General features: G+C 50.7%; 1 protein-coding gene across 1 annotated transcript in view; it reads left to right on the plus strand.

The window, feature by feature from the left end:
- The window catches only part of DNAH9 (dynein axonemal heavy chain 9), a 333822-nt gene that overhangs the window by 151894 nt on the left and 156545 nt on the right, over window positions 1-25383 (plus strand). Inside the window, exons 36-40 of the mRNA XM_042917480.1 lie at window positions 2190-2364; window positions 8537-8710; window positions 9185-9392; window positions 23195-23360; window positions 25005-25107. Of these exons, the coding sequence (XP_042773414.1) occupies window positions 2190-2364; window positions 8537-8710; window positions 9185-9392; window positions 23195-23360; window positions 25005-25107 (826 nt within the window). The remainder of the gene's footprint in view (window positions 1-2189; window positions 2365-8536; window positions 8711-9184; window positions 9393-23194; window positions 23361-25004; window positions 25108-25383) is intronic.

The raw sequence follows: 25383 nt of genomic DNA on the forward strand, positions 1-25383 counted from the left end.
AATGTGACTATTTATTTATTTATTTTTAATGTTTGTTTAATGTTTGTTCTTGCCTCCAGCGAGAATATCACACGTGTCCGCAGAGTGGCGGGGGGGGGGGGGGGGGTCCGAGGTTTGCAACCCGCTTTCTTGCCAGTGGACGCGTCCTTCTGGTTGTCAGGCGCCCAGCCTCATAGTTGAGCCCAGCCCAGCCATCCGAGGTCGGTGCCGGGGAGGCGACGTGACTCAGGGACCCGTCGTTCCCAAACATTCAACAAGTCAACAAATGCCAGGACTGCGTTTCCGGGAAATTGAGGCCGCTGCTCAGAACGACCCCTGACTCTGTGGTTCACTGGCCTGTGGCGCCCCGGGGTGGAGCAGAGCTGGCCGGCGTGGGGGCCGAGGTGGAAGGGACCCCCGCGCCCCCTGTCCTGCCGCGTGCCCCGCCCCTTGCCCGATACAACCTGTCTCTAAGAGTTAGGCCATTTCCCTCTCTGGACAATTAGAAGAAGAGATACTAAACTCTGTGTGTGTGTGTGTGTGTGTGTGTGTGTGTGTGTGTGTGTGCGTGTGCGTGTGTGCAAGCATACGAGCATGTGTACAAGCCTCTTCACCAAGCTGTGAGGATGCTGAGTGTATTCTGTGCATCCAGAGGCCGCTCACCCGATCTCCTAACTCTGTGGCCGTCGAGGAAGAAACGCGGCCACGGCTTGGGTGCTAATTAACGTTGGCCCCGATACCACCAGGCTGTGGGGCGTGTGCACGATAGTCTTCACGTTGAACAAGCGGGCCGCACAAGGGATGATGGTACAGCAGCTTTTGTGTCCCGCCGAGCCTTCAGAGCCGTTTTGTGCAGCTGGTTCTGCTCCCCCCCCCCCCCCCCCACCCGGAGGGAATCTGGGGCCACATTCGTGACTTTTCTGGTCATTCTGCAAGAAGGCGTGTTGTTGCTTCTGGTCACGAACACGTGAAAACTTTAAAAACCAAACTCCATTTACGAGGAAGGCTTCTCCTGCCCCCACCTCCACCCCCACCCCGCTCAGGCCCGCTTCCTGCCGTCCACCTGCAGTGGCGAGGGTGGGGGAGTCCCCGACAGCTTCTCTCCTTACTCCTCTGGTCCCCGCCCCCCACCCATCACCAGCTGTAGCTTCTGACCCCTCAGATCGAAAGGGGACAGAGGAGAGCAAGGGCAGGAAGGGTCTTAACGGCTGGTACTGGCATGGCCTCGTTACCCTAAGCATGGCAGGTTTGAAATCAGACTCTTGGGGCGCCTGCGTGGCTCAGTCGGTTGAGCGGCCGGCTTCGGGGTTTGTGAGTTCGAGCCCCGCGTCGGGCTGTCTACAGTCAGCCCAGAGCCTGCTTCGAATCCACTGTCCCCAGCTCTCTGCCTCTCCCCTGCTTGTTCTTTCTCTCTCCCTCTCTCTCTCTCTCTCCCTCTCTCCCTCTCTCTCTCCCTCTCTCTCTCTCCCTCTCTCTCTCTCCCTCTCTCTCTCTCTCTCTCCCTCTCTCTCTCTCTCTCTCTCTCTCTCTCTCTCTCACACACACACACACACACACACACACACACTCACATAATAAATCTATAAACTTGAATCAGTAAAACAAAAACAAAACAAATTTTTAAGTACAAAAACTAGGCCACGGAAGAGTGAGGCATATTTTCAGAAGACGAGCTCTGTCAAGTAAGTCATGATTGTATCTATAATAAGCAGCTGTCCGGGCCCACTCTGCCTCCCCGCCCGTAAGACTCGGGTTCCCGAGGAAATGTCTTCAGTGTGTGTGTGTTTGATTTGAGGGAACTTCTTTGAGCCAAAGGCAGGGAAGGACCAGCCTCGGCACTGCGCTGACTCTGGGAGGGCTTTTGACACTCGGGGAAACCGGAATGGTTCCTTGTTCCGTCGCAGTGGCCTGTACTCCCTGAGGACTGAGGGGGGCGGTCACTGTTCAGAGAAGGGAAGAGCAGCGGGGGAGGGTATCGGAGGGAAGGGTGATGAGAAGGGACCTTCTCAGAGCACCACGGGCCCCTTCTTGGTCGGGAGAGGTGACCCAAAAGTAGGCGGTGAGAACAAAGGCTTCGGTAGCACCTCGTAATCCCAGGGATCCTGACAGGTCACGAGTGCCCCCAAAACAAGTGGGTGCCGAGACTGTCCAGCAAGCCTCTAGGAGAGAATCCCGTATGTCAAAGAGCATCTCTGGGTCTGTCCCTGCAGATTCAAGAAGACGATTCCAATCCCGGAGCAGAGCATGGTTCAGATGCTGTGCTACCTTCTCGAGTGTCTCCTGACCACAGAGGACATCCCTGCAGACTGCCCCAAGGAAACCTACGAGCTCTATTTCGTGTTTGCCGCCATCTGGGCTTTTGGCGGAGCAATGGCCCAAGATCAGGTAAGAGGAGATGCCGGGCTTGACGCCCACGTGCAAGTCCGCCGTGGCCAAAACCAGCGTTCCAGCAAAGATGCGGAAAACAGGACCGCGGAATGTCAGAATCAATCTGAAGGCATCGGGCTGTTTTGTTATCTATCCGTCGCTCTGCCAGAGACGTCGGTCCCCACAGAAGGGCCCTTTGGAGCGAGACCAATGAGATCGGGCTAGGTTTTGGCTCTTGCCTTTTGGGTTGGTGGTGCATCCGATGTCGTGGAGAGCCGCGGTGTTTTGGAACAACTGGCGGTATAAGTACGCTACTTTGCAAGGGGATGTGTTTTATAGACGGAACGATGCTGTGCTGTAGAGGCTTGAGAGGGAGGAATCCCTTTAGCGTTCCAGAACAAGCACGTACAACTCCGTCCCCGGCCAGAGTGTTAGCCAGTGCTGTCCACAGAAGCTTGGGCCAAAGGTTAATTGACATCTAGGGGTAGGAAACCAAATCAGTATTTATCTCATGGTTCTGGCTCCCTGTAGCCTCATGTTTAGGGGAAGGGATGTTGGCTTGGGGTATCTTGGCATCCTGTTCTTTTGAAAAAGAAAAATTAAGTGTTTTTTTTTTATTTTTGAGAGACAGAGTGCAAGCAGGGAAGGGGCAGAAAGACAGGAAGACACAGAATCCCAAGCAGGCTCCAGGCTCCGAGCTGTCAGCACAGAGCCCGACGAGGGGCTCGAACCCACAAACTGTGACACCATGACCTGAGCCGAAGTCAGTTGCTTAACCGACTGAGCCACCCAGGCGCCCCAGTGGTGTCCTACTCTTTAACCCTTCCTATATTCCCAGACGTTTTGTTGGCTTAGTTTCTTCCAAATGAAAAGTTCTCTATCTAGAAACCTCACTTCCAAGGTTGGGCAACCCAGTCCTTTACAGCCGACTCTAGCAAGCAGGCAGGGTCATTATAGGGGCTTCAGACACGGACTCTGCTTTCGAATTGTAACTTTGCCACTTGAGACTGGGGGGCTTTGGACAAATGGCTTCACCTCTCTCTACCTTGCTGCTCACGTGTGTACAGAGGCAGGGGTGAGGACAGCGGTGCACAGCATCTAGGGTGGTCATGAGGAGTCAAGGAAAGGATACTGTTCTGATCGTCCGACACAGATATGTGCAGAGCTCTTTGGGTTAAATCGTGCTGGCACACGTTATGTGCTTATTATTCATATTCTCGCACCGTGAATATTCAGTTTCATAGCAAGTGTCTGGTGCCCCCCTCACAGCAAGGGGTCAAACAGACCCACGGTGGGTGGAGAGTTATGATTTACTCTTTCCAGTCTGGGTTGATGTGGGGCTCTTCCGAGGAGAGAGGTAGAAAGCGTCAGTCTCCCAGGGCAAAGCCATGTTCTAGAATCCAAAATGGCGGCGAGCTGGGAGAATTTGCAATGAATTTATTTTTTAAATGTTTATTTATTTATTTCGAAGGGAGGAGAGGCAGAAAGAGAGGGAGAGAGAGAGAGAGAGAGACAGAATCCCAAGCAGGCTCGATGCTGTCAGCACAGAGCCCGACGTGGGGCTCGATCTCACGAACCGTGAGATCATGACCTGAGCCGAAACCAGGAGTTGGACGCTTAACCGACTGAACCACCCAGGCGCCCCAACAATTAATTTAGAACTAATAACTAGTTTCTCTTTCGTTTTCACAGACCCTGGCTGCTAGCATCCACCCTACCTCCCTCCGCTCCCTAGCATGCTCTTTTGTGGTCCACATTCAGAAAGCAGCTCTCCCAAGCTCCTGGGACGTGTGCCTTTCTCCCTCTCCCTGTCCCTCCCCTCTCCAGATCCTGGTGGGAAAGGGGGAATTCCCCAGGGCAGGACAATGCCTGAAACTGGGAATTGGGCGTCTGAGAATCTCACACTGCCTCCTGCAGTCCTCGGAGCTTCTCCGTGGACTGCTTCTTGGAGGCAAGGACTCCGGCAGGGTGGACGAGACCTCACCAAGTCCAGAGATCCAGAAGGCATAGGTCACTTCTTTCCATCAAATGCACACCCTGACCTTTCAGCTGCTGAAATGTCAGACAGCAACCACTGTCGGGCTTCTCCCCCGTTTCAGTGCTTAGTAGGCAGTGGCGGGGTGGGGGCAGTCAGGATGAAGACTCTTAGTCAATTTTTCTGTGTCCGAATACATTTTAAATCCACTCAACTCTTTTTAAAAAGCCCAGGAGAAAGCGTCCTCCCAGGTGTCCCGGAGCACTTGAAACTGTAGGTGGCCATGCTCGCACATGGGGAAAGGACACGGGAGAAAGCTTTTAGCAGCAGGGAATGCCCAAGACCCCTACCCAACCTGCATTCAAGCCAAACACCAAAAATAGCGCTGTAAATAGCAAGAAAGGAAGTTGGCCAAAGAATTCACGTCAGGAACACCAGTGGTGCTTAATGTTTGAAAAGCTGTCATTAAAGCAAAGCACGAATTCAGCATGCAGCCCGTACCTGAGTGCCAGCTGCAAAAGCAAAAGAACTTGGTGCTGGAGGAGGTTCTCCCTAAAGGACTTTGCAGGGGATCATGGGTAGTGGCCTCTCAGAAGCAAGTGACCTCTCGGAGAGCACGTGCTCTGGAGACTGGAAGCCTGGGTTCGGCACCCAGCTCTGCCATGTGCTTTGGAAGTGGAGCCTTCTGAGTTGTGGTCTTTTCATATGTAAAATAGGAGTCATTTGCCCTCTCGCCAGGCTTCCTGGGAGCCGGGGAGGATCAGATGAGGTGATGTTACAGCCCAAGGTCTTCTATGGTATACGGATGCTCCTTAGTGTCGTCAAGTTCAGAGGATAGAAAGGGAGGGGAGACCGCAGGACTGCCCCGATCCAAAGGCGATGGGGATTTCTGAAGGTCACCTCTTCCTTAAGGTAACTGCTGCAGAGACACCCAGAGAGCTGAACTGAGAAAGAGCTGTTGGATGACTCAGCAGAGGTGACCTTGTGTTTAGCGTCCAATTATGGTGGAGGTGAGGCCAAGTGCTGGGTTACAGGGATGAGGCGATGTTGGTGTGGCCCAGCCCACAGCGTGGCCGTTAACTGGCCACAGAGCTCCAAGTGGCCTTGGCGGCGGAAGGAGAAGATGCACCCAACCTGTTTTCTTTTTTTTTTTTCTTATTAGAGTGAATTTTATTTTATTTTATTTTATTTTATTTCAGATTTTTTATTTATTTATTTATTTTTAAATATATGAAATTTATTGTCAAATTGGTTTCCATACAACACCCAGTGCTCGTCCCAAAAGGTGCCCTCCTCAATACCCATCCCCCACCCTCCCCTCCCTCCCACCCCCCATCAACCCTCAGTTTGTTCTCAGTTTTTAAGAGTCTCTTATGCTTTGGCTCTCTCCCACTCTAACCTCTTTTTTTTTTTCCTTCCCCTCCCCCATGGGTTTCTGTTAAGTTTCTCAGGATCCACATAAGACTGAACACATATGGTATCTGTCTTTCTCTGTATGGCTTATTTCACTTAGCATCACACTCTCCAGTTCCATCCACGTTGCTACAAAGGGCCATATTTCGTTCTTTCTCATTGCCACATAGTACTCCATTGTGTATATAAACCACAATTTCTTTATCCATTCGTCAGTTGATGGACATTTAGGCTCTTTCCATGATTTGGCTATTGTTGAAAGCACTGCTATAATCATTGGGGTACAAGTGCCCCTATGCATCAGTACTCCTGTATCCTGTGGGTGAATTCCTAGCAGTGCTATTGCTGGGTCATAGGGTAGGTCTATTTTTAATTTTCTGAGGAACCTCCACACTGCTTTCCAGAGTGGCTGCACCAATTTGCATTCCCACCAACAGTGCAAGAGGGTTCCCGTTTCTCCACATCCTCACCAGCATCTATAGTCTCCTGATTTGTTCATTTTGGCCACTCTGACTGGCGTGAGGTGATATCTGAGTGTGGTTTTGATTTGTATTTCCATGATGAGGAGCGATGTTGAGCATCTTTTCATGTGCCTGTTGGCCATCTGGATGTCTTCTTTAGAGAAGTGTCTATTCATGTCTTCTGCCCATTTCTTCACTGGATTATTTGTTTTTCGGGTGTGAAGCTTGGTGAGCTCTTTATAGATTTTGGATACTAGCCCTTTGTCCGATATGTCATTTGCAAATACCTTTTCCCATTCCGTTGGTTGCCTTTTAGTTTTGTTGATTGTTTCCTTTGCTTTTATCTTCATGAGGTCCCAACAGTTCATTTTTGCTTTTAATTCCCTTGCCTTTGGGGATGTGTCAAGTAAGAAATTGCTGCGGCTGAGGTCATAGAGGTTTTTTCCTGCTTTCTCCTCTAGGGTTTTGATGGTTTCCTGTCTCACATTCAGGTCCTTTATCCATTTTCAGTTTATTTTTGTGAATGGTGTGAGAAAGTGGTCTAGTTTCAACCTTCTGCATGTTGCTGTCCGGTTCTGCCAGCACCATTTGTTAAAGAGACTTTTTTCCATTGGATATTCTTTACTGCTTTGTCAAAGATTAGTCGGCAACCTGTTTTCTTTTCTAAAGGTGACCTTCGCCTTGGTTTTTCCACGTAAATCTACAATCCGGTTTTTAAGGGACGTTGAAAATCTTGAAGGATTGTATCCATGAGTCAAAAATGGGTTTTTTCCTCCAAGGCTTCTGGTCGCAGAGCACACGACTGAGAAGATCCCGCACCCCCTTCATCTGAATTCATGTCAGAATAAGAACACACAGATCTGTCCGTCTGTATCGGGACTTGTTTCCGTTCTCATTCCAAAGCAAGAAAATTCAGTCGTACTTACCCAGTAGGCAACAAAGTGAGCTGCCCCACTGGCCGCAAGCCCAGATTCACTGCCCACACGCCCAGCTTCCTCATCTGTCCCACCCTCCGGGAACATTTCCCTAAAATGTCCAGTCTGGGTCTCTTTTTAGGTTTCCTTTTTGGGGATTTTTCCTAGGTCTGTATGCTCAAAGAATGGGCTTATTGACAGTAGTTGCGGGTATGTTATGGGGTGCGTGCATGGGCGCGTGCATCCATGTGCCCGTGTCTGGCATGTTTTGGCTTGGACATAGTAAGATAATTAAAAAAAAAAATTTTAATGTTTACTTATTTTTGAGACAGAGAGAGACAGAGTATGAGCAGGGCAGGGTCAGAGAGAGAGGGAGACACAGACTTGGAAGCAGGCTCCAGGCTCTGAGCTGTTAGCATGGAGCCCAACGCGGGGCTCGAACCCATCAACTGCAAGATCATGACCTGAGCCGAAGTCGGACGCTCAACCGACTGAGCCACCCAGGCGGCCCCTATAGTAAGATAATTGGAGTATACCGGGCGCGCAGCCCTGAGGGGCTCATGATCTAACACGCGTGTATGTGAATCATGTATCTCTACCTATTCCTTCCGTCAGAAAGACCAGTTTAGCTTTGTCTCTGCTGCTCTTATGTTTTAGAAATTTTAGCTCTTAGGGCACCTGGGTGGCTCAGTCAGTTAAGCGTCCGACTCTTGATTTCGACTCAGGTCACGATCTCGTGGTTTCGTGAGTTCAAGCCCCGCATCAGGCTCTGCACTGGTTAGCAGATCCTGCTTGGGATTCTGTTTCTGTCTGTCTGTCTGTCTGTCTATCTCTGTCTGCCCCTCCCCCCACTTGCACTGTCCCTGTCTCTCTCAAAATAAATAAACTTAAAAAAAAAATTTTAGCTCTTGAAGGAAGACCTTCAGAGTCCTTGGAAGTTCTCTTTTCTGGGGTGCTCATTTCACAGCTGACACTGAGGCACAGAAGGAGGTGAGGCTCTTCTCACGCCACCACCCTGCACCCCCCAGGTGCCAGCAGCCTCCATTTTTATCCGTTCCGTCCCTAACCGCCACCCTGGAGTTGCTGGGTCTCTGAGGTCTGGGAGGAAGGGGGTCGATCTGTCTTTTCATCTTGCGGTCATGGGACCCCACTCTTTTCGGTGTTCTCACACCCCGTGAAGAGTCTCAGATGCACAGTGCCAGGGGGACTCAGCCCCACGGTCAAGCGGTGGCACTCGTGCCCCCGCACTGATGCGCCTCATCAGGGCTGGTCCCCAGGGAAGCAGCATCCTTCCTGGAGAAGCCACTCCATCAGGCAGGTCCGCAAAGCCTTTCGTGGCCCCGACCTTCTGCCCAACGGCCGGGCAGTCTGTCCAGGCTTCGCAAGCTCCGGAGAGCCTCGCCTCCTGACCCGCTTTGTTCTGGCAGCTTGCGGACCACCGGGAAGAGTTCAGCAAGTGGTGGCTCGCGCATTTCAAGACAGTCAAGTTTCCCTCCCAGGGAACCGTCTTTGACTACTACATAGACCCGGAGACCAAGAAACTCGAGCCCTGGTCCAAGCTCATCCCCCAGTTTGAATTCGACCCCGAGATGCCTCTGCAGGTGAGTGTGGCCGAGTGACCAAGGATGTCTGCTTGTGCCAAGGATCCGTAGCGGTCCTTCCTAGTCACAGCCCGTTATTGGCACTCAAGTGTTTTAGCCTTGCTGGCGACCAGTCATGCCCAGCGACGTGCTTTTCGAGAGGAGACTCTCGGTGCAGGGAAGCCACAGAAACCCCGCAAAGACTAGCTAACTTGATTCGCAGACTCCAGCGGCATCCTGGGGGCAGAAGGTTCTAAAGCGCGTTAGAGAGGCCACAGGGAGGCAGACGGAGCTGGCCGAGGAGGGAGGGGATCTCTCCACCCCGAGAATGAACTCCCGGAGTGGTGTTAGCGTGCATGCGAAGGAAGGCGCCCCTGCCCCAGGTAGTGAGCCAGCGCCCCCTCGCCAGGGGGAGTTCCTCTTCTGAAATGTTCCGGAACGTTCCGCCCCGCATCTGTTTCTCCCACGAGCCTGCCCATCGTGTCCTCCCCACAGGCTTGCCTGGTGCCCACGAGCGAGACCGTCCGAGTGTGCTACTTCCTGGAGCGGCTCCTGGAGCGGCGGCGGCCGGTCATGCTGGTGGGGACCGCGGGGGTCGGCAAGTCGGTCCTGGTGGGAACCAAGCTGGCCAGCCTCGACGCCGAGGAGTACCTGGTGCAAAGCGTGCCGTTCAACTACTATACCACGTCGGCGATGCTGCAAGGTGAGGGCCGGAGCGCGTGGAGGGTGGTGCGGGGTAAAGCATCAGGCACCTGTTGGGGTTCCCCCGTGCCCCCCTCCCATCTCCTACATTCCTCCCGGGCCAGGAGTCGAACACAGAGAGGTTCAGCACCTTAACGCCAAAGAAAGTGGGCACGCGCAGAAGCGTTTCCGTAGGCTTGTAGACTCCTGGCACGGGAAGTGTCTCTAGAGAGCATTTCCTTCCCGTCTCGCCTCCCCGTATCTCCTAGATGGGGAAACTGAGGCTCGGGTAGAAGCGCACGATTGCCCAAGGTCCCCGTTAAGCAGCAAGGCTGGCATAGCACATCCGGGCTTCTGAGCACGTAGAACGTGCTTCTCACCGGGAGCTGACACGCCGGGCTGCCGAGTGGGCACGGGTCCTCCAGGTGTGGCTTCAGGGTCAGAGGCTCGCTGCAGGAACGTCCCCCTCGCCAGAGGCACTTTCTCCTTGACCCTCACTTACAACAGGGTCTCCTCGTATAGAGAAACACTCATCACATGAACCCTGGAAGAAGCTTCCTTTTGACGAAGCGCCCGAGCCACGCTCCTGACCGGAGGAGGGCGGTGGCAAGGCTGGGGGGAACCCAGCTCTTCCCCCTGATGCCGTAACTGGGCCGTGCTTCCCACGTGCGACCCCGGTGCACGCCCGCACGTGGAATGCCACGCACCCGGCTGTTTGCACACTGGCCAGTTGCAGGCCGTCACTCAGTACACGAGGACGAGCCCAGCACTCTCCCTGTCCGACGTCCAGGCCAGCAGACTTGCAAACCAGGCTTTACTCTGACCACCTCTTGCCCAGCCTGGACCCGTTTCACTCACCCAGTGCTTCCGTGGCCCCTCCCAGCGGGATCCCCAGAGTCAGCCAGTGTGGTCTTGGCGGGGTTCTGCGTCCACAGCTCCCACGGGGAGAACAGCTCGCCTCCCTCCTTCCTCCTGACCATCCCGCCGGGTCTTCCGAGGCCCGGGACCCAGCCAGCTCCGCGTGCTGTCGGGGGCACCAGGGTCTGCTCCCTGCCTCTCAGAGCAGTTAGGCACCCGCACGCCTGCACCTGTCACCCCTCGGTGACAGGCCCTCCTCCGCCTCTTTGTCAAGCGAGCCTCGGGACTCCACCCCCTGCTGGGCTCATGAATGCTGCCCAGGGTCCGTCGCGACCCTAGTGCCCACGTGAACCTGAACAAGTAAGACAACACGAAATGAGGAAGGCTCGTGGCACAGATTCACTAGTGGGTCGGTGACGTGAGCGTCTTTGAACAGCCAAGGAACACTTGCGTTTTCTTTGTTGCTCTTGCCCCTGTAAATGGCTACGGGCATGATGTGCTTTGAAGTTTCATCTGCACGGTTAACGCTTTTTTCTCTGGCACCTTGTGAAAACTGCACAAGCACCCAGACAAACCTATCCGTTTCTGTGGTGGAAATACTCCCACCTTTGTGGTGGTCACCCTCCATGGTATTTCCACTTCCCAGGCAGAGTGGGTAAAAATCATTCAGATATGATGAGTTTTGAATATCCTTACCTTTTTTTTTTTTCGTAATATAATGTAATTAGTTGTAAGCTTATTTATTTTTTAATGTTTTTTTTTTTTTTGAGAGACAGAGAAACAGAGTGCGAGTTGAGGAGGGACAGAGAGGGGAGGGAGACACAGAATAATCCAAAGCAGGGTCCAGGCTCCGAGCTGTCATCACAGAGCCCGATGCAGGGCTCGAACTCACAGACCGGACTGTGAGATCATGGCCTGAGCTGAAGTCGGACGCTCAACCGACTGAGCCACCCAGGCACCCCTAATTTATATTTTATTTTTTTTATTAGAGAGTGTGTGCACACGAACAGGGGAGAGGGTCAGAGGGAGGGGGAGAGAGAGAGAGAGAGAGAGAATCTCAAGCAGGCTTTGTGCCCAGCATGGAGCCCAACACAGGGCTCAATCCCATGACCCTGGGATCATGATCTGAGCCAAAATCAAGAGTCAGATGCTCAACTGACTGAGCCGCCCAGGTGCCTCATTATCTAATTTATTGTTTAAATAACGGCTGTGCTTAATAATCCAGCTTGCAGAATTCCCTCAGTGTTAACAGTGGTCTCTCACTCGCTTCATCTCTCTTCCGTGAGACCTCGGCCACCATCATGGTATGCTGTGTTGTGGCCTTGCATCGTGGCCTGACATTGCCACGTTAATGCCCCGCGGTGGTCATAAGTGGACGTCACGTGCTTGTCTGGCTCACTTGTTGACCCTGTTTGTTCCTGGGAGAATATACCTGCCCTTATTTGCAAGCCTGGAGTCCGGTGACCGACCAGATGATGAGCTCTGCCCATTTTCTCCGATTCTTAAATCTACGATCAGTAGGCTAATATCAACAAGTGGCATTTATCAAACATTCATCAAGTATGTGTCAGGTGCCAACCTGAGATTGGAAGCTGACCTGTTTCTATTTAGTTATTTTGCATAATTTTTTTTAAAGTTGATTTATTTTTGAGAGAGGGAGCGCGCATGCCAGCAGGGGAGGGGCAGAGAGAGAGCCAAAGAGAGGGAATCCCAAGCAGGCTCCACACTGCGTGGAGCCTGACGCGGGGCTCGAACTCACGAGCCGTGAGATCGTGACCGGAGCCGAAACCGACAGCCAGGCAGTTAACCGACTGAGCCACCCAGGTGCCCCGGAAGTTGACATGTTTTTAAATCATTTCATCATTTACAGCCCCATAAAGTAAGTCCTTGTATCGTCTCTGTGTTGTAGATGAGAAAGTCAAGGCAGAGGAGTTAAATAAGCTCTCCGAGGCCATGCCGAGAGTAACGATGGAGCCAGGCTTTGAACCCAGACAGAGTCTGTGCTCTTTTGTTGTTGTTTATTTATTTTTGAGACAGAGAAGGCGCCCGGGAGAGGCAGAGAGAGAGGGAGAGAGACCATCCCAAGCAGGCTCCGTGCTGTGATTGAGGACCCCAACACGGAGCTCTAACTCATGAACCGCGAGATCATGACCTGACTCAAAGTCAAAACTTCAACCAACCTAGCCGCCCAGGCGCCCCCGGAGCCTTGCCCTTAACAACAAGGTTACGTTGCCTCCCTGGTAGGAAACTGCCACAAAAACCGTAATAAATATTTGCTGTTATTACTATTACCGTTCGTGGGAACATTCGAGTATTCTGGAGGAGTTGTTCTCTAGAATCCTATTGTCAGCTTTCTGCATGTAAGCAAACACTTTAAATAGTAAAAATTCATAACCAAGGAAAGGGAGACGAGCTGCTTGCTCTTCTCCCGGGTCCTCTCGCCCGGACCTCTCCGTCTTCTCCTGGGTCCCCAACCTGGAGGATTTTCTCCTCCTGTCCTGGTGAAACACAGAGAATTATTCAGAAGAGTCAGCCTGCTGTCAGATGGGGCCAGGATAACACCGGCCGTCACTGCAGCTGGACGCAACACTCCTGCGTCCCGTTAGCTCCCTAGTGGCCTCTTGGTCCCTTCCATCCTCCACACTAGAGGTGGGTGAAGCTTCTGCTGTCCAGAAGCAGCCAGGAACTTGGGACTAACCCAGAGCCCAAGAGGAGCAGCATAAAGGCCACAAAGCCCACGCAGCAGAGCTCATACCCGTGACTCTGGCAAAAAAAAAAAAAGAAAATGCTGAATTCCCTTACGTGGAGCCTCATGCCTCTTTCTGTTGGTCACAGTCCAAACAACTTTGTTTATTTGGCCTCTCAGCCGAAAACGTTTTAGAAGCAACAAAATGGCAGGAGAAAGGATGCTGATGACGCGTAGGAAAAGGGGAGCCAGGAACCTGGTATCCCAGAGGGCAGAGAACATTTCAGAAAGGAGATTCTCAAAGGGCAGCTACCCCGGTCTCGGACAAGAGGCAGGTTCTCCCACGCACATCCTGAGCCCAACGCTCTTTCTGCAGCCGAGTGCCTCTGTCGCCTTTTGTGCCTAAGAGCCTGCGTAATTACGAACAGATCCAGTGTGCTGTGGTATATGGTCTGCTTCCCGGGGCAGGTAGTACACCCAGACAGGTGTGCAAGATGTGTGTGGGGCCACTTCAGACCCGTTATAAACACACATCAAGCCCCACATCGGGCTCTGCACTCATAATGCAAAGCCTGCTTGGGATTTTCTCTCTCTCTCTCTGCCCCTCCTGTACTGATGTGGGAAGTAGCCTAATTATCCACGAGATGGAGTGCTGAGCATCATTATGACACGTGAGGACGTTTCTGTATGAACGGGGTTGGAAGTACTTCCAAAGCTTTGTTGAACGGGAAAAGGAAGATACAGAACAGGGTGCATCACGCTCCAAAATGTGTCTTGTTTAAAAAGAAGTGTATACAGGGGCGCCTGGGTGGTTCAGTTGGTTCAGTGTCCACCTTCGGTTCGGGTAATGATCTTGCGGCTTGTGGGTTCGAGCCCCGTGTCGGGCTCTGTGCTGACAGCTCGGAGCCTGGAGGCTGCTTCTGATTCTGTGTCTCCCTCTCTGTCTCTGCCCCTTCCCCTCTAGTTCATATTCTCTCTCTCTCTCTCTCTCTCAAAAATAAATAAACATGGGCAGCTCAGTCAAAGTTAAGTGTCCAACTCTCGATTTCAGCTCAGGTCACGATCTCAGTTTCATGAGTTCAAGCCCCACATCGGGCTCTGCACTCATAATGCAAAGCCTGCTTGGGATTTTCTCTCTCTCTCTGGCCCTCCTGTACTCACACTGTCTCCGTCTCCCTCAAAATAAATAAACCGGGGTGCCTGGTGGCTCAGTCGGTTGGGCGTCCGACTTCAGCTCAGGTCATGGTCTCAAGGTTTGTGAGTTCGAGCCCCGCATCAGGCTCTGTGCTCACAGCTCGGAGCCTGGAACCTGCTTCGGATTCTGTGTCTTCTCCTCTCTCCGCCCCTCCCTTGCTCATGCTCTGTCTGTCTCTCTCTCTCTCAATAATGAATAAATGTTAAAAAAATTAAAAATTAATATAAAAAATTTTTTTAATTAAAAAGATATAAAAGTATATATACACTCACATACCTATGCTTATATACACTTAGAATATTTCAAGAAGTACACACAACTGATAACAGCAGGTGCCCCTGGCAAGGAGAAGAACTAGACGCTAAGAAGGAGCGATGGAGAATTACTTAAACTTTTTAGAAATTATGAAATATCTCAAGCCTGCAGGGAGGGACAGAAAATAATGTAACAGATGCCCATGTACCCACCACCCAGATTTCACAGATGTTAAAATTTTGTCGTTTTGCTACAAATCGTAGCAGTAAGTACAGCCAGCACACCACCCCCACCCTCCTTCCTGCCCCTCATCGACCAAGTACTAAAGTTGATGTGTATCACTCTGAATCTACACCTTCTCTTAGGTTTTTAAGTTTCAGCCAACACGCAGTGTAATAATAATTCCAAGCCTCCGGTAGGGTGATTCCAGTCTTCCATACAACACCCGGTGCTCCATACAAGTGCACTCCTTAATCCCCATCTCCTCTTCCCCCCCATCCCCCACCCCCTCCCGCCTGGTGACCCTCGGTTTGTTCTCTGCCGTTACGAATCTGTTTCTTGGTTTGTGTCTCCTTTCCCCCTTGGCTCCCTTGCTTTGTTTCTTAAATTCCACCCGTGCGTGAAACCAGATGGTGTTTGTCTTTCTCCGGCTTACTTCGTTTAGCAATCAGGCTACCTGGATCCATCCATGTTGTTGCAAGTGGCAACATTTCACTCTTTTTTTATGGCTGAGTGATACTCCATTGTGTATCTATACCGCCTCTGTATCCTCTGTATCCATTCAACCGCCTCTGTATCCATTCATTGGTGGATGGACACTTGGGCTGTTTCCACAGTGTAGCCACTGTAGATAGTGTTGCTATAAACATTGGGCTGCATGTATCCCTTTGAATTAGTACTTTTTATATTCTTCAGATAAATACCTAGTAGTGCGGTTGCTAGATCGTAGGATATTTCTGCCTTTAACTTTCCGAGGCCCCTCCATGCCGTTTTCCAGGGTGGCTGCACCATTTTGCATTGGCACCAACAGTGCAAGAGGGTTCCCTGTGCCCGCATCCCATAAGCACCTGTTGTTTCTTGTGTTGTTGATGTTAGCCCTTCTGACAGGTGTGAGGCGATACTGTGGTTTTGGTTTGTGTTTCCCTGGTGACCCGTGATGTTTCGCAAAATGGATTAAAGACCCAAGTGTGAGACCCGAAACCATCAAAATCCTGGGGGAGAACACAGACAGTAACCTCTTTGACGTCGGCCATAGCAAATTCTTTCTAGATGCGTCTCCTGAGGCAAGGGAAACAAAAGTAAAAATAGCCTATTGGGACTTCATCAAAGTGAAAAGCTTCTGCACAGCAAAGGAAACAATCAACAAAACTCAAAGGCAGCCTACTGAATTGGGGAAGGTATTTGCAAAGGACATATCCGATAAAGGGTTGGGGTCCCAGGTCATGAGCTCACGGTCCGTGGGTTCAAGCCCTGCATCGGGCTCTGCGCTGACAACACAGAGCCTGCTTGGGATTCTGTCTCCCTCTCTCTGTCCCTCTCGTGCTTGCACACTCTCTCTCTCTCTCTCTCTCTCCCTCAAAAACAGACATTTAAAAATAATACTAAAGTATACAATGTGAGAAGTTTTGAAATACTTACACACCCCCGACACCATCACTATGGTTGAAATAATGAGCATATCCATCACCTCTGGAAGTTTCTGGTGTTCTTGGGCAATCCCTCCCTCCCTCCCTTTCCACCCTGCCCATGCCTAGGCAACCACTGACCGGTTTCTGTCGCAGTCGGTTAGTTCGTATTTTCTAGAATTGCCTGTGATGGAATCACACAATACATGCTTTTTTTTTCCCTTTCTTTTTTTTTTTTTTGTTTCTTTTTTGGTTGGTTTTTTTTTTTTTTTTTTGGTCTGGCTTTATTCACTCGGCATGATTTTGAGTTTTGTCCCTGTTGTTGAGTGTTTCAATAGTTCATTCTTTTCATTTTTGAATAGCAAGATAAAATATGTAAAAAACTCACAATGAGTCCTACCATAAAGTAAATGCTTAGTAAGTGGAAGCTGTTACTATAATAATATTAAAACCCTTCCTGAATTTAAGAGTCTATAAATATTATGCGATCATTTCTAAAACCCCTCACTGCCAAAACATAAGGAACCCAGGTAAACCCCTTTTGCTTGGAAAGGGGGTTTAACTTCAACTATACTAAAACAAAAATAATGTTGGGGCACCTGGGTGGCTCAGTCGGTTGGGCGTCCGACTTCGGCTCAGGTCATGATCTCGCGGTCCGTGAGTTCGAGCCCCGCGTCGGGCTCTGTGCCGACAGCTCAGAGCCTGGAGCCTGTTTCGGATCCTGTGTCTCCCTCTCTGCCCCTCCCCCACTCATGCTCGCTCGCTCTCTCGCTCTCTCAAAAATAAATAAAAACATTAAAAAGTTTTTAAAACAAAAACAACGTTTTGGTAAGAAAGTTTCTGACGTTCAAATGGGAAGTAACCCCACCCTGCAGGTCAATTCATGGAGGTCTGCGGGGGGATATTTTACAGTTGACGGATCCGGCTAGCCCATCAAATGCCCTGTTTCTCAAAATCAGATGTTCTTTTATAGGGGACGCAGCTGCTTGATAAACCCTGTGCCTCTTGTGTCTCATCTCTTCCAGCTCTGGGGTCTCCACCAACCATGGTTCTCAGTGCAGGCCCAGTACTCTCAAGTACAAATGGGGTTGTGTTTCAAGGCATTCCCATGGCTCACCCGTGGAGGCAACACGTGCTTTATGTGCTGTTTGTACTGTGCCAAACACTGGGCTCAGGGTCCCGCCCCTTTAGTGCATTTAACCCTCCCCATCCAGTGAGACACCATGTCAGCCATGCCTTTGCCACGCAGCAGAAAATCTGACGGCAGTGACGTGGACAGAATTTGTTTTTGACGCAGCAAGAAGTCTTGAGGTAGGCAGTTACTAATGCGAAATCCGTGGCTCGATGATATCGATGCTATAATATCTATTCTCTTAGCGGCTTCCTCAGGTTGGCAGAATGGCTGCTGCTCCTGCCATCACATCTGCGTTCCCAATGGAACAAAGGAAAAGATAAAGGAGAGAGTTAGGGCCCATGTCAGGGAACGAGAGCTCTCCAGGAACCCCGGTGACCTATACATGTGTCTTCCCGTTCAGAACTGTGTCACAGGGCCACCCTCGCTGGAAAGTGACTCAGAGAGGAGGATTTTGGAAACGGTGTCCATCACAGATCTGACCGTCTCTGTTTTTGCAAGATGAGAAAAATGAGGCTTAGAGGTGTTAAGGGACTTCCCTGAAAGGCCCACAAGGAGTTAAGAGCCAAACGGTCTTATTTGATCGGCTTTGATGAGATTCTGGGTCAGGCTTCTTGCTTTTCACGCCCGAATGCCAACTTTGCTTCCATTCATCTGATATCTAGAGCACATGGATAGTTTTCCCTTTGAGAGTAAATCAAATCGGCCCTTCGGGTAGTCATTGAAAGACTCAGATTCCAACTGACTTCTCTCCAGCAGCTGCCCAGAGCACAGATCAAGAACACTGAACCCTCGTGTTGAGGGAGGCAGGGACCCGCCCTCCTCCTATCCTTCTAAACCCACAGACCCACTGCAATGCTTTCCTTTCCTTTACTGAGTTACAATTTAATGATCCACCCTTGGGCTTCGCTGAGGCTCAGGAGGATGAAAGATAACTTTAAGTTACTGTTACATCTCCTGTAAAACGCCCATTGGCGACCTTGCTCATCCTGCAGCCTGATATTCCTTTAGTAAGTATCCGGGATACATGCCCGCTAGAATTTAGCGCCTGGAAATTTTTTTTTCGTAGAAAATTAGAGGTGGATGTGTACCAGTAATCCACGATGTCGTGGTTGCTGTAGCTAAACACAGGTTTAGTTCTGAGATTTCAGGTAGGCGTGAGATACATTTTTATTTGGTTACAGTAACCCTGTTACCTGGATCATGGGTCCAGTCACGTTTCTTTTCCTATATGGCTTTGGAATCCTTGGTTAGTCTCCTTTAATTGGTCTGTTTTATGTCTGCAAATACTTGAAGCCTCTCTTGTTTTTTTTTTTAGAAAATATGAGTAATTTGGGGTGCCTGGGTGGCTCAGTTGGTTAAGCGTCTGACTTCTGATCTCACAGTTCATGGGTTCAAGCCCCACGTCGGGCTCTGTGCTGACAGCTCGGAGCCTGGAGCCTGCTTCAGATTCTGTGTCTCCCTCTCTCTCTGCCCCTCGTGCACTCGCTCTCTCTCTCTCTCTCTCTCAAAAATATTTAAAAATTAAAAGAAAATATAAGTAATTTTTAAGACTAAAAGAATTTGCAACGACCCATAGACAAGACAGTCTAGAAAGCGAAAAGGAGAAGCAAAGAAACGGACCAGGCATCGAGGGACTTATATCGGCAGCGTAAAGAGAGGAGGCTGAAGATGATGCACTTCACGATTCTGAATTCTCTTACCATCCACCTGCAATTTAAATGATTCGTTTAACAAATATTTGAGCCCTTAATTACACTCATTAGATAGGCGCTCAGGCGTCTGAATCTCTGTGCGATGTGAATCTCTGTAACTCACTCATTAACAGGTTGAGGTTAGACAGGACCCGAAAAGATCCAATCGAACCCTCAACCCGGGGAGCCTCACTCTTCCATCATTACAGATAGCTCGTCCGCCTGTCTTTCAAAAAGGAGATGACAGGCAATTAAATCATGAAAACATCTGTCACCTCGTGGGCCAGACACACAGCTCAGGATAAGCGGAGGTGGCTTCAGAGTATAGGAAAAAAATGGAATACAGCATAGATTTGAGACGACAGAGAAACCACTCCATAAATTTTGGTACCTCCAAATTATGGGACACAGTGCAGCAATTAAAATCATGTTTTAAAAAAAATTTTTTTCAATGTTTTTTATTTATTTTTGGGACAGAGAGAGACAGAGCATGAACGGGGGAGGGGCAGAGAGAGAGGGAGACACAGAATCGGAAACAGGCTCCAGGCTCCGAGCCATCAGCCCAGAGCCCGACGCGGGGCTCGAACTCACGGACCGCGAGATCGTGACCTGAGCTGAAGTCGGACGCTTAACCGACTGCGCCACCCAGGCACCCCTAAAATCATGTTTTAGGAGGCTAATATTATCATATAATGTTTATGTGGATGGACAAAGTGTATCTGTTTGTACATATATACACACACACAAGCAGAATATGCAAAACTGACTTTGTAAAGGAAAAACCAAACAGACCAAATAGACTGGAATGAAGTTCACCAAGATATTGAAAACAGTGGCTCCCGCGAGGTGATCGAATTACAGGTAATTTTCGTTTTCATCATTATGATTTTCTCTGTTTTTTAATCTTTATGGAATGAATATGTATTACTTTTACAATCACGCAGAGCATGATTATATTTGGAAGGAATAAACGCAAAGTCCGTACAGTATAATGGAAATGTCTTAACACATGAAAAACTAGATGGTGTAGAAAGGAAATAGCTCGAAGCAAAGGAGAAGCGGTACAAAATGAGACGTGATTAATTGCTCATGATCTCTGTCAAAAAGTGTGGCCAGGCGGTGGGTTCACGAAACCGGGGATTTCTGCAGCGCAGAAGTCACCTCGTGACAACGTTTAAGTGATTTGTGACCCGAGGTAACCCAGGTTAGGGCCACTCGGTGGCTGTGGGACCTGGGACAGAGTCCTTTATTCTGTCTAAGCCTCTTGCTTCTCTAGAGCAAGTGGGGGAGAGGCAGAGAGGGAGGGAGGGAGGGAGGGAGGGAGGGAGAGAGAGAGAGAGAGAGAGAGAGAGAGAGAGAGAGAATCCCAAGTAGGTTCTGCACTGTCAGCATGGAGCCTGAGGTGGGGCTCAAACCCTCGAACCCGCTCATTTGTTAAAAGAGTTTTAACACATGATAGGGCTGCTCTGAGGGGTCAGTGATGACAGGCGTGTAATGGGCTCCATATAGAGCCTTTAGCGATGCTTTGCGGAAGAACAGACATCCTACTCTGAGCTCAGAGACCGTAAGAATCTGTGGGACAGGGGTGGCCAGGGGCAGACATAAACGGGGGCTGGGGTGTCAGGGCTTGCCTGCGAGGGCTCTCTCTCGGGGTGATACGCAAGGTGCATCAGCCTCAGTATCTACAGACCTGGATCCTCACTCGGCAAGGCATGCAAACAGCCTCAGCCTCTGTGTTCTTAATTACGACATCGATATAACGTATCTTTCTTTGCTATTCCTGGGGCTTATCATCCGCTCCTTCCTTAATTTTATGGATGTCTTTCGGACACCCTACTGTGTGCGAGATAAAAAAAGGCAGAGAAAGATTTCCTGTCCTCGTGGAGTTTATAGTGCGGAGGGGGTTAAGGTGACACCCACACGATACATAAGTTGAATGTATGGCATTTTAAGTGGTGATGTGTGTCACAGAGAATAACGAAGCCGGCACAGAGAACTGGGGTGAGGGGTGAATTTTGGCTAGAGGGCAGGCAAGGGCTCACCGAGAGATGGCATTGGAGCAGGTTAATGTCTGATGGAAGCGAGGGAGCAAGCTCTGTTGGCATTTGGGAGATAGGATTAACGGCAGGGAGGACAACAGCCAGCGCAAAGGCCCTGTGGCAGCGAACGTGTCGGAACAGGATGGCTGCAGCAGAGAGAGTGAACAGAGCAGCCTCGAGAGAGAAGAACCGAGATGCGAGGTTTGTGGACGGAACCACACTTGCTCTTAGACTGCACGATGGTGTTGTGATCTCGCAGAAGGAACTGTGTGAAGAGCGGAGAGCAGCAGGTGCCACACGCGGCCACAGGCGGGACACCAGCCCGTCCGAGGGGAGACGTTCGGTGAGCTGATGAACTCGGGGGGGTCCAGGTATGGGCTTGACCGTCAGGACTTGTCTGCGATGATGCAGGACCCTGAAATGTGAGGGGACGATCACATGTCCTTGTGCGTCTCGCGCATGGGATGCCTTCGCCATCAACTTAAGTCCACCTGCTTCTCTGGTTCTGCCTGGAAACTGTCACTTCCCGCCCTGTGACGGAGGGGGAGGGGAGTTTCAACAGCGTCTGGCCGCGTAGGGAGCAAAAACACGGCTGCCTTTCCTGAGGGAGTCCTCCCTCCCTGGGGGACTCAGCAGCATCCTGCTGGGATGGTCCAAGGCGTTCCCAGCCCACTTCTTGCAAACTGATGTGGTTTTCTCCTCAATAATCCTTCAGAAGCACGTAGAGCTGGACGGACCCAAATTAGAGGGGTCTGGTCCATTCCAGGGGTTGATTTGAATATCCCTCCTTTGCAGGGAGGGGAAAACAAGTCTTCCTAAGAAGAGAAGTTACGAGAAGGCCTGTTCTCAAAAACATGTCCTTGGCAGCCCATTAATTATATTTCCTTTTGACAGATCTCGTATATGGTTGTTATATCTTTAGGGGGAGAAAGGTGTTGGGTGATTAATTGGTTGATGGTGTATGTTAATTGGATGCTAATTAAATTGAAATCTAATTCGTATTTGAAACCCTTAATTTAACTCAGGACCAGACAATTGAGAATCTTCAGGCTTCTCGAAGGGACTTGTCTTCCTCTCTGTCACCTCCAAATGTCTGTTGACACTTTCTCCTTGTTTACAAACTTGTTTTTCAAGGGAAGACTCATGCTTCTTCGAGCTTCCAGCTATAATAAGACATGTCGGTTCTTGCGATACATATTTAATTGCTTTATTGGGGGAAAAAATGCACGTATCTCCACTCTATTACTTAAGTTTGTTCTAAGCAAGTCCCGTCACGCTGGACTACGGTGCCGTTTGAAGAAACACTTCCCAGAAGAGAGTCATTCTGTACTGAAGTCTCGGGAAAAGCACGGAGATGCTCTGATAGGGTCCTGGTGACCTGAAAGCAGTGGAGGAGCCCTTGGCATTGCTGGAAGCTTCCGGGCAATTCTCTGTTCCTGTTCCCACTCGGGGAAGACCCCACCCCCACCTGGGAGATGAATACTCTGAGAATATGCTCACAAAGTATACAACAGCTCCTGGTTTTTGTTTTTAATGTATTTATTTATTTATTTTTGAGAGAGAGCAGGGGAGGGGCAGAGAGAGAGGGAGAGAGAGGATCCCAAGTAGGTCAGCACGGAGCCCGGCGCGGGGCTCGAACCCACGACCCGTGAGCCGAAGCCAGCTGCTTAACCGACCGAGCCACTCAGGCGCCCCCAGCAGCTCCCGTTTTGTACCCCAGGCTTCTAGAAGCCTCTAGAAAAGAAACTCAGGTGGGTGGGGCCTCCACCCACGCCGATAAGGGAGCCCCGGCCTCCACGCTCCTGTGCTGTCTCAGCCAGAGCGGGCAGGTCTCTCCACAATCCGATTATCTGGAGATTTCCTCCAGGGTAGAGTGCCACGCCTTGAGACCGGGAAGGTATCTTCTGTTTCGACTCTCTAAGCAAAGGAAACTGGGGACCCCAGGTACGATCGTAGGAGCCTGGGCTCTGAAAGTTAACCATCCCAGACTTGTACCCTGACCTCCCCTTAGAAGAGTTTCTTTGCTCTTCCGAGCCTCGGTTTCCTCCTCTGTGAAATGGGATGCTAAGACGAATCCGGCACCGACGTTGCAAGAATTAAATGAGATGGTGCGCTTTTGTAGAAACCCGAGAGGGTCCACGCGTAGTGAGGTGTTCGGTGCCTGGTCTACGCAGTCACCCTTAGTGCCAGGCGGGCTCCCGCTTCACCTCTGGTCCCGTAGAACGCCAGGACTTAGGCAGGGGCACGCTGCGCCACGGCTTGTCCTTGGCACTGGTTCTGTCTCCGCACTGGCCTCTGAGATTCGAACCTCCTTCCCTCACCCACTGGCTCTCCCCTCAGCTGTCCTGGAGAAGCCTCTAGAAAAGAAGGCCGGCAGAAACTATGGCCCCCCAGGCAACAAGAAGCTGATCTATTTCATTGATGACATGAACTTGCCTGAGGTGGATGCCTACGGGACCGTGCAGCCCCACACCATCATCAGGCAGCATCTGGACTATGGCCACTGGTAAGCACACATGTGCAAAGGGCCTGGGGCCCGCGGGCTGGGGGGGCTGAGGGGGGAGGCCTAAGGCAGGGCTGAAGGCCATTCCCCTGGAGCCCCAAACTGCACTTTAGTGCTGGTGCTGGATGAGAATCCCCATAGCAAACCACAGTCCCCACAGGACTGTGTCTCCTGGGGTGCACTTTCAGACCCAGGAACCAGTACCGACATGGGAAATTTGGTCAGGGGACATACTGAGCTGTTATCTAAGCGGGGGAAAAACCTACCTTTTTCTTCAACATTCATCTCAAAAGTTGCCTTCTCCAAACCCCCAAAGCAGAATGAAACTGTCCTGTCCCCCGCTGTGGTCCCAAGTCCCTGAGCGGGGGTACTTGAGTGATAACCGCTAACACCCTGTGTGGTGCACATATGTCCGCGGGTCTGAACAGCCTTTGTCCCTTTCGGGGAAATTCGCAGACTTTGTTATTGTCTCCGGCCACAGCGTAATTGTTGACGGCAAAAGGTGTGAACTTGCCAGAAAAAAAAAAAAAAAAAGTCTGTGATTGGAGACAATTGGCTCGCCTTCCTACCCCACGTCGAATTAGCTGCTGAGAATTCAGGGAATTCAGAGAGAAGCGTGGTTGTGATGGTGACCTGAGTCGCCTTGCAGCCATCGCTAACACCTTTTGCGGGATGCCTGCCGTGTACATCCCCCCACAGCGTGCACACCAGCATCTGGGCGGCTCGGCTGTACAGGAACAGATCGATCTGGCACACGAGTTTTACTTTAGGTTCGTGGCCACAAGCCCAAAGTGGGCAGTAGGAGCTCTCTGGAAATCCCGCCCTGCTGCCTCAGCATGTTTGCGTTTCCGCTCGCAGCGATGGCTGCGTCAGACCTTCTGTCTGTCCTTGGACTTCCCGCCCCACCTCCGCTGGTGACCACGGGTATACCATGTTTCTTTCCTGCCTCCGTAGCTGTACGAGAGCCTCCTTTCCTCCCTCCTCCTGACCCACCTTCCCTGAGGCCGAGCCGTCACCAGCCTCTGGTTCTTCTCTCCCCCCACCTCCTTCGGCAACTGCCTCTTACCTCCTGATCGGCTCCTTCTCGTCGAAATTGAGACTCACCTAGATTTCTTCTGTTGCATTCAAAAACATGATTTTCTAACTGATGACCCGTTCTCTCTTCCCACATAGCCAAATATCTCTATTTCCACTTCCCTACTTTCCCCACCACCACTCACTCCACTCCCTGGTTTTTGTTTCCTCCACTTTACTGAATTTTTCCTGCTCAACTACTAACTGTATCTTTATGTGAGACCTGACAGACCCGTTGGGTCAACTGTCTTTCAGATTCTCTTTGACTGCTCTCTCCTCTTGGAAGGAACCAACTTCCTTTGGCTTCTGGGCTGCCGTACCCCTCTAATGCCCCCCCACCTCTTAGACCTTTATGGCTTCTTTTTTCTATGATCTTTCCATAGATGTTGGATCCCTCAGGATTTGGGCCCAGCCTCTTATCCTTTTCTGATTTCTACCAATGGATCTAGGCTTTTTTTTTTTTTTCCACCACCCAAGCATATAAATGATAGGATACATCCCACCTCACCCTAACAAGGCACTCACCTGCCTGGGCCATCACCCAGCTCTCCCTGTGGTTTCTGACTGTTCCAGGTATGACCGGAACAAGCTGTCCCTGAAGGAGATCAGGAATGTGCAATATGTCTCCTGTATGAACCCCACGGCAGGCAGCTTCACCATCAACCCACGGCTTCAGGTATGGGAGGGAGCTGTGGTACCTGAGTCCTAAATAAATACTAGCTCACCAGGGCCCACATCCCTCAATGCCAAGTAGTAACTGGTCCTTCCCCCGTCCAGCCTCTCAAAGTGGCGAATCATACGGGATGCCGATTTGCGTTTCCGGGGAGACAAAGAAACTCCTAGACCCAGAGCCATGAAGCTTTTAGAGCTGGAAGGGGCCATAGAGTTCTTATGATTTAGCTCATTCTTTGGAGCGGGAAAACATCAGAGAGATGAAATGACTCTCCCAAGG

Source organism: Panthera leo, chromosome E1 (genome assembly GCF_018350215.1).
Source record: "Panthera leo isolate Ple1 chromosome E1, P.leo_Ple1_pat1.1, whole genome shotgun sequence".
NCBI lineage: Eukaryota > Metazoa > Chordata > Mammalia > Carnivora > Felidae > Panthera > Panthera leo.